This window comes from Odocoileus virginianus, chromosome 5, assembly GCF_023699985.2.
Source record: "Odocoileus virginianus isolate 20LAN1187 ecotype Illinois chromosome 5, Ovbor_1.2, whole genome shotgun sequence".
Taxonomy (NCBI): Eukaryota; Metazoa; Chordata; class Mammalia; order Artiodactyla; family Cervidae; genus Odocoileus; species Odocoileus virginianus.
This window is the reverse complement of record NC_069678.1, coordinates 23,842,379-23,852,138: the sequence shown is the minus strand read 5'-3', so window position 1 is coordinate 23,852,138 and position 9,760 is coordinate 23,842,379. Positions and strand designations below refer to the sequence as shown.

The 9,760-nt window shown below is 40.8% G+C and overlaps 1 protein-coding gene across 1 annotated transcript; it reads left to right on the top strand.

The window, feature by feature from the left end:
- The first annotated feature begins 902 nt into the window (after positions 1–902).
- LOC139035044 (large ribosomal subunit protein uL11-like) lies at positions 903–1,487 on the top strand. The gene has a single exon (XM_070467153.1). It carries the CDS (start codon positions 987–989, stop codon positions 1,482–1,484), a length of 498 nt encoding a protein of 165 aa, XP_070323254.1. The 5' UTR covers positions 903–986; the 3' UTR covers positions 1,485–1,487.
- The last annotated feature ends 8,273 nt before the right edge of the window (positions 1,488–9,760 follow it).

The following is a 9,760-nucleotide window of genomic DNA, read 5'->3' as shown; positions in this document are numbered from 1 at the left end:
CATCTATATTAATGTCAGACAAAATAGAACTAAAGGCATTTACAGAGACAAAGATCACTTCACAGTGACAAAAGGTTCAATTCACCAAGAGTATTGTAATTTTTAGTGTCAATGTATATAATGGAAAAATGACAGTGCTACAAGCAGAGCAGGGCTAGACCTGAGAAGGGTTGCTGCCCCCTGGTCCTCTATCTCAGCCTCCCAGAGAGGAGAGGTGGAGAGTGTGGAGTGCAGAAGCTTAAACCTGCCCTGCATAGAAGAGTGAAGCTGATAACAGAAGCAATGAGACTACAAAAAAAAGTGTGGAGTTTTCAAGAGGCTGATTCACAAGGATTTACTTCTTTTTGGTCATTCCTTGATTTTCTTGGTGACAGAAAGACAATGCAAATAAACAGATGTATAAATTCTTTCTTTAACAGAAATTCTGATTTGCTAAGAGAGTAGATTTTAAAACTCATCAGAAGAAAAAAATGTAACTATATATGGTGACGGATGTTAACTAGATTTATTGTGGTGATCGTTTGCAATGCATACCTGTATTGAATCATTATATTGTACACATAAAACTAATATAAGTCAATTAAATCTCAATTTGTAAAAAAATCTGTGGGAGAAACATAGCTAGAAAACACAACTGCAGAAGAAATCTATACAAGCTACCTAAAATATCCATTCTTCATTTTTAATATAAAAGAACAATAAAAGGTCATAATGTATCTGAAGTAGGAAAGGCAGCATAGAACCCAAAACTGAGGTAAACAGAATAATTAAACCCACAGAAAACAGCGACAATTTAGGAAACTACAGTTAACTAAAACTAAACCACATAAAGAACCCTACAATATCCTCAGAAAGAATCAAGATGATACTGAATTCATTTTAAGAAATACCAAACAAGCTTTCGGCTTTCGGCTAGGAGGAGGCGAAGGTGCAACTTTCTTCGGTCGTCCCGAATCCGGGTTCATCCGACACCAGCCGCCTCCACCATGCCGCCTAAGTTCGACCCCAACGAGATCAAAGTCGTGTACCTGAGGTGCACCGGTGGGGAAGTAGGTGCCACGTCTGCCCTGGCCCCCAAGATCGGCCCCTTGGGCCTGTCTCCAAAAAAGTTTGGTGATGACATAGCCAAGGCAACTGGTGATTGGAAGGGTCTGAGGATTACAGTGAAACTGACCATTCAGAACAGACAAGCCCAGATTGAGGTGGTACCTTCTGCTTCTGCCCTGATCATCAAAGCCCTCAAGGAACCACCATGGGACAGAAAGAAGCAGAAAAACATTAAGCACAGTGGAAACATTACTTTTGATGAGATCGTCAACATTGCCCGGCAGATGCGGCATCGGTCTCTAGCTAGAGAACTTTCTGGAACCATTAAAGAGATCCTGGGGACCGCCCAGTCTGTGGGCTGCAATGTTGATGGCCGCCACCCTCATGACATCATAGATGATATCAACAGTGGTGCAGTGGAGTGCCCAGCTAGTTAAGAACTGCAAAGGAAAAGAAAAATAAAGGATCATTTGACAACCAAAAAAAAAAAGAAATACCAAACAAGAAAAAGATACTATGAAAAAAGAACAATCAAAAAGATAAAAAGAACTCTCAGAAATTTAAACTGTGATTACTAAAATAAGAAGTTCAATAGAAGGGTTAAAAAAACAGTACTGAAGAAATGTCCCAGAATGTCGAGTAAAATAACATAGTAATAAAAATATTTATGAAAAGATAAGATTGCAATGCAGGAGACCCAGGCTCAATCCCTGGGTCAGGAGGATCCTCTGGAGAAGAGAATGACAACCCACACCAGTATTCTTGCCTGGAAAATCCCATGGAGTCTGGCAGGCTACAGTCCATGGGGTCACAAAAAGTCAGACACAACTGAGCTACTAACACACACACACACACACACACACACACAAGCTGCATCGAGGTCAGTCTGGGAGGTACCACATTCAACCATTCAACCAGAAGAACACCAGAGAGAATTAAGTGAAGAAAACTAAGGAGGAAATGCTAGAACACACTAATGCTGAGGAAAGACCCAAGTTTACAGTTAAGAAGAGCCCACCAAGTGTCAAGCACAATGGGTTGAAAAGAACCCAACTAAACTCACATTGCACAATTTCAGAATACCCAACGCAGTGCTTAGTTGCTCAGTCATGTCCGACTCTTTGAGATCCTTTGGATTGTAGCGCGCCAGGCTCCTCTATCCATGGGATTTTTCAGGCAAAAATGTTGGAGTCAGTTGCCATTTCCTCCTCCAGGAGATCTTCCCCACCCAGGAATCTCACCCGTGTCTCCTGTGTCTTCTGCATTGCAGGCAGACTCTTTACATGCTGAGCCATTGGGAAAGGCCAAGGTAGAGGCATGACTAAATGCTTCCGGAGAGGAAGACCAGGTAATCAACAAAATATCAAAATGGCATCAGACTTTTCAGAAGTAACACTGAATGCTAGAAAATAATAGCATAATGCCTTAAGAAGTTCTAAGGGAAAGCATTTTTGACCTTGATGTCCATATTCTGCCAAACTGCCAATCAAGGAGAAAAGAAAAATAAAATAATTTTAGACACGTAAGATACTGACTTTCAGTAAAAGTGGTAGAATGACCCCACATGTTTATTTCCTCGTCCTCCCAAAACCACATAAAAACGATAGTAAAGTAACAAAGAAGGCAATCTAGGGCACCCATCAATCCCAATTTGCCCAAAAGCTGTCCCTCCATAATTATTAAGCACCCCTTTCTTTTTTAAAAGTGTCTTGGTTCAAATGAAAATTATATGGTCACCTCATTACTAATCTGCAGGGGAAAAGGGTATGAGTGGTTTCATCTGATTTGGGGGAGGTAGAAAGCAAATGGAAAAGTGATAATTTAGCAAAGTAAAAGTTGTAACTTAAGGGTCAGATGAGGGGAAAGCACATAGAAGTAAATTTTCCGTTAAAAATCCATGAGTCTTTATTCTCTGGAGGAAGCAGAGAGGATCTTAACTCAGGAATACAGAATTCAAGAATTCAGTGAGGCATAGGACTAAAAACAGATGGATTAAGTGAGTAAATATACACAGTAGGCCTCCTGTCCCTTCCCCCTTCTTTGAACTCAGAATACCAGCTGCCAGACACGCTCCCTTGCTTTGTATATTTCTATAAAAGTTAGAGACAAATTTATTCCGTGGTGACCCAAAGAAGCTAAAAGGAGACAGTGACTGAATGTTGTTATAGGTCCATCATTTCTGCCTTGAATAAAGTCATCAAGAAGGTGGACACCCTTCTCACCTGGTTTCAGTTGAACAGTCATAACCACAGACTTGGCCACGAGGCTCAGGCAATTTCTTCATTGCCTGCATCAATTTGAAAGGGACCCGAAACTTCAGAAAACTGAAGAATTCCACCTACAGGGCCCTGCATTCGATAAGGAATAAAGAGGGAGTGCAACCCTGACCGCTTTCTGTCTCTTGCCACGATTTCCAGTCCAGGGAGAGAATCAAGAGTATTGTGTAGCCTTCCCTTCCCAGGCTCCACCAAAAAAAAAAAAAAAAGATTTTCCTAATTTTTGCCCTCTCTAGAATACTAGTAGTAGGTTGTATTTAATTATTTATTTGCAGATCTGTCTCCATCACAAAACTCCAAAATGCAAGTGAATGAGAATGCTATATCACTTGGTTGTTGTACCTTCAAGATGAGTTGAGTGTCTGGGAACTTACTGAATAACTGAGTCTAGATTACTGGCAATGAAGCAATTTGCACATGACAAAATCAAGAAGTATTATTAAGACTTCTGAAATCCTCCTTTTTAAAAGCATCAAACATTATTCACATTACTCAAAAGCATATACATGAACTATGCAACACACCTGCATGAGGGTTTTCAGACGCTCTAATGACACTACATGTTCGAGCACAACTACCCGCTATGCCTCCAGCCAACAGATATTTCCATAAACGGCCAGATTTTCTCTTTTCATCAATTAAATTATGAAAAGTCCATCTATCTCCCATGTCAATTCCCTATCAAAACAAATTTTACATAACATTATAGTTAGCTGATCTCAAATGGAAATGTTATCTCCTAATAAGGTCTAAATTTTTTATATATTTCATCTCCACAGGAAATTAATATCAGCCTTTCCTAGAATTTTGTGTCTTACCAACTAATATAACTTTAAATAACTCATAAATTAGCTTGAAATACTGTCAATTATAAGTTAATATAACTATATTAAAAATATAAATTGATAATTTTTTTGTATCATGCTTAGGATAACCTTTACAACTCAACCATTTAAAAATTTGTATACCATTTTCAATATAAAATTATTTGTCTAAGATTAAATACAAAAAGAACAATCTGTCAAATTCTAATAAATACTTTTAGCTCTCCTGTGTCTCCTGCATTGCAGGAGGATTCTTTGCGCGCTGAGCCATTGAGGATGCCCCGTAGTCAAATACAGGCTATTGAAACAGTGGTGAGAATAGTAATTTAAGAGGCAATAATGTATAAGTATCTTCCGTGTTCAAGAGTAGTGGATTCTCCTATTATCTTCAGTCAGATATCTTCACTTCTAACAAGTTCAGTTCAGTCGCTCACTCATGTCATGTTGCCCTAATGGTCTGGGAGCGAGCAACTGAGAATGAAGTCAGAACATGAAATCTGTGCAATGTGTCAGGGGACCTGCAGCCTTGGACTGAGGGGCAGAGTCCACTCTGAGTCCAGCTTTTATTCCTAATTGCAGACTACAAGATTTTTTTATCCTATCTTTCCTAAGACACTACATTGACACAGTCCCAATCTCCTTGTTTTTACCCCAGGCCATTCCCTTTTGGGCTAGTCTCAGGAATAATCAGCAAGTGCGTAGGCGGTGTTCATGCCTGATGCCAACCCAGGTGTTCCAAGGTCCATGCTTTCATGAACCCAGTCATACTCCCTTCTGGGTTTGACCTTGGGGTTTGTAACAAGGAGATTATTCTTAAGAAAAACATGAAAGATAATCATTAACACAATTTCTTAATATATGCTGTTTTTCCAGGTGCTATTTCTGTGGAATTTCTCAAGGCTGTGAAAGTACATTATGAGGAATTCCCACTACAGTGTCAGAATCTTTGCGACCCCATGGACTGCAACACACCAGGCTTCCCTGTCCATCACCAACTCCCCAAGCTTACTCAAACTCATGTCCATCAAATCAGTGATGCCATCCAACCACGTCATCCTCTATCGTCCCCTTCTCCTCCTGCCTTCAGTCTTTCCCAGCATCAGGGTCTTTCCCAATGAATCAGTTCTTCACATAGGTGGCCAAAGTATTGGAGTTTCATCTTCAGCATTAGTCCTTCCAATGAATATTCAGGACTGATTTTCTTTAGGATAGACTGGTTGGATCTCCTTGCAGTCCAAAGGACTCTCAAGAATCTTCTCCAACACCACAGTTCAAAATCATCAATTCTTCGACGTTCAGCATTCTTTATAGTCCAACTCTCACATCCATACATGACCACTGGAAAAACCAGAGCCTTGACTAGATGGACCTTTGTTGACAAAGTAATGTCTCTGCTTTTTAATATGCTGTCTAGGTTGGCCATAGCTTTCCTTCCAAGGAGCAAGCATCTTTTAATTTCATGGCTGCAGTCACCATCTGCAGTGATTTTGAAGCTCAAGAAAATAAAGTGTGTCACTGTTTCCACTGTTTCCCCTTATGTTTGCTGTGAAGTGATGGGACCAGATGCCATGATCTTAGTTTTCTGAATGCTGAGTTTTAAGCCAACTTTTTCCCTGTCCTCTTTCACTTTCATCAAGAGTCTCTTAAGTTCTTCGCTTTCTGCCATAAGGGTGGTGTCAACTGCATATCTGAGGTTACTGATATTTCTCCTGGAAATCTTGATTCCAGCTTGTGCTTCACCCAGCCCAGCATTTTGCATGATGTACTCTCTATAAGTTAAATAAGCAGGATGACAACATGCAGCCTTGACGTACTCATTCTGATTTGCAACCAGTCTGTTGTTCCATTCACTTCTAACAAAGCAAATATAAAATATATGACAATACATTTAGAAGCACTTTCCTGTGTCATTGATAAAAACCTGGGCCTTCCCGTGTAGTGTGCAGAGCAGATAATAAATTCTGTGGTATATATATCACAAGTAGGATTTTTTTTTTTTGAGGGTATAGAAGTTTGACCACATATGTCATGATTAAGGACCTAGGCTCAGGAGTCAGGTGGGATTCAAATCCCGAATCCCCGAGCTCCTAACTGAATGAACCATCTATGACTTAGTTTCCTCAAATGCAAAGACGACCAATACTAATACCTAACTGGGTAGACTTATTAAAATTAAGTAACTTAGAGAAAGACTTCCTGAGACCCGACTGGCGGTGCGTGCTGGGGCCGCGGAGGGAAAAAAGCGCGCCGTACCCGGGAAGAGAGGGCGCCCAAGCCTCTGGCTGCCTGGGCCGCTCTCCGCGGAGGGAAAAGGCGCGCCGCACCCGGGAGAGTACGACCAAGCCTCTGGCTGCCTGGGCCGCTCGCCGCGGAGGGAAAAGGCGCGCCGCACCTAGGGAGAATACGCCCAAGCCTCTGGCTGCCTGGGCCGCTCGCCGCGGAGGGATAAGGCGTGCTGCACTCGGGAGAGTGCGCCCAAGCTTCTGGCTGCCTGAACCGCTCAGGCCGGGGAAGGCACAAAACGCAGGAGCAACCGAATCTGCGCTTTTGTGGAGTACCCGAAAACTGGAACCGCACTCAAAGCAGGGCCCGCTCCATATAGAGCAGCCGGGAGCCTGAGCAGTGTAGACGGCGAAAGCACAGACACCCGTGAGCGGGGCAAACCCAGTGTGGCCGGAACACGGTGAGCGCTATCCACACAGAGCGGTGTCTGTCTTCAGCGCCCCGCCCTCCCCGTAGCAGGACTGAACTGAACTAGAGAACCTAAATAAGAGATCACCTCCGTCCGCCTGTGTCAGGGCGGAAATTAGACACCGAAGAGACGGCAAACAGAAGCCAAATAAACAAAGGGAACCGCTTCAGAAAGGACCGGTGCAACAGATTAAAATCCCTGAAGGTAACACCGAATACACGGGAAGGGGCCTACAGATATCGAGAAGTGTAAGCTGGAGAGAGGAGCTATCTGAAATTGAACTGAACCTACGCTGACCGCAACAACCTCAGAGAAATTCCTAGATATATATGTACATTTTTTTTTTAATTAAAAAAAAAATTTTTTTTTCTTTCCCTTTTTTTTTTAATTTTTTATTTTTTCTCTTTCATTTTCTTTTATAATTCCCTATTACTCCTCCATTACTCCTCAACTTTCATTTTCATATATTTTTACGATTTTTTTTATGTGGGAAAAAAAAATTTTTTTTTCTTTTTTTTTTTTTTTTTTTTTTATTTTTCTTGTTTTTCTCTCCTATTTCCTTTTAGAGTCCTCTAATACTCCTCTATTATTCCTTAACTTTCACTTTCATTTCACTATAGCCACAAAAAAAAAAGAGAGAGAGAAACCCTATTTTTAAACTGAACTTCATATACAGTTCTAAATTTTTTTTGTGTGTTTTTGTTTTTAAATACTGTATTTCAAAGAGTCTAACCTCTACACTAGATTTTCAATCTTTGTCATTCTCCCTCAGAACACCTCTACTTCCTCCATTCCCCTTCTCTTCCCAATCCAACTCTGTGAATCTTTGTGGGTGTCTGGGCTACAGAGAACACTTTGGGAACAGATAACTGCATAGATCTGTCTCTCTCCTCTTGAGTCCCCTTTTTCTCCTCCTGCTCACCTCTATCTCCTTCCTCCCTCTCCTATTCTTCATGTAACTCTGTGAACCTCTCTGGTTGTCTCTCACGGTGGAGAATCTTTTCACCATTAACCTAGAAGTTTTATTATCAGTACTGTATAGTTGGAGAAGCCTTGAGACTATTAGAAGAATAAAACTGAAATCCAGAGGCAGGAGACTTGAGCCCAAATCCTGAGAAAACCAGAAAACTCCTGACCACACGGAACATTAAGGAATAAGAGACCATCCAAAAGCTTCCATACCTACACCAAAACCAACCACCACCCAAGAGCCAATAAGCTCCAGTACAAGACATACCACGCAAATTCTTTAGCAACGCAGGAACATAGACCTGAGTGTCAACATACAGGCTCTCCAAAGTCACACCTAACACAGACACCCATCGCAAAGCTCATTACTGGACACTCCATTGCACTCCAGAGAGAAGAAATCCAATTCCACGCACCAGAACGCTGACACAAGCTTCCCTAACCAGGAAACCTTGACAAACCAATCGTCCAACCCCACCCACTGGGTGAAACCTCCACAATAAAAAGGAACCTCAAACCACAAGAATACAGAAAGCCCACTCCAGACACAGCAATCTAAACATGATGAAAAGGCAGAGAAATACCCAACAGCTAAAGGAACATGAAAAAAGCCCACCAAGTCAAACAAAAGAGGAGGAAATAGGGAATCTACCTGAAAAAGAATTTAGAATAATGATAATAAAAATGATCCAAAATCTTGAAAACAAAATGGAGTTACAAATAAATAGCCTGGAGACAAAGATTGAGAAGATGCAAGAAATGTTTAACAAGGACCTAGAAGAAATAAAAAAAAATCAATTAAAAATTAATAATGAAATAAATGAGATCAAAAACACTCTGGAGGGAACCATGAGTAGAATAACAGAGACAGAAGATAGGATAAGTGAGTTAGAAGATAAAATGGTGGAAATAAATGAAGCAGAGAGGAAAAAAGAAAAAAGAATTAAAAAAAATGAGGACAACCTCAGGGACCTCTGGGACTATGTGAAACGCCCCAACATTCGAATCATAGGAGTCCCAGAAGAAGAAGACAAAGGCCATGAGAAGATACTCGAGGAGATAATTGCTGAAAACTTCCCTAAAATGGGGAAGGAAATAGCCAACCAAGTTCAAGAAACCCAGAGAGTCCCAAACAGGATAAACCCAAGGCGAAACACCCCAAGACACATATTAATCAAATTAACAAAGATCAAACACAAAGAACAAATATTAAAAGCAGCAAGGGAGAAACAACAAATAACACACAAAGGGATTCCCATAAGGATAACAGCTGATCTATCAATAGAAACCCTTCAGGCCAGAAGGGAATGGCAGGACATACTTAAAGTAATGAAAGAGAATAACCTACAACCTAGATTACTCTACCCAGCAAGGATCTCATTCAGATATGAAGGAGAACTCAAAAGCTTTACAGACAAGCAAAAGCTGAGAGAATTCACCACCACCAAACCAGCTCTTCAACAAATACTAAAGGATCTTCTCTAGACAGGAAACGCAGAAAGGTGGTATAAAAGTGAACCCCAAACAACAAAATAAATGGCAACGGGACCATACCTATCAATAATTACCTTAAATGTAAATGGGTTGAATGCCCCAACCAAAAGACAAAGGCTGGCTGAATGGATACAAAAGCAAGACCCCTATATATGCTGTCTACAAGAGACCCACCTCAAAGCAAGGGACACATACAGACTAAAAGTGAAGGGCTGGAAAAAAATATTCCACGCAAACGGAGACCAAAAGAAAACAGGAGTCGCAATACTCATATCAGATAAAATAGACTTTCAAATTAAGTCTGTGAAAAGAGACAAAGATGGACACTACATAATGATCAAAGGATCAATCCAAGAAGAAGATATAACAATTATAAATATATATGCACCCAACATAGGAGCACCGCAATATGTAAGGCAAGCGCTAACGAGTATGAAAGAGGAAATTAATAGTAACAC

Excerpts from the sequence above, each read along its gene's own strand:
- LOC139035044 (XM_070467153.1), top strand. The coding sequence starts at position 987 with ATGCCGCCTAAGTTCGACCCCAACGAGATCAAAGTCGTGTACCTGAGG.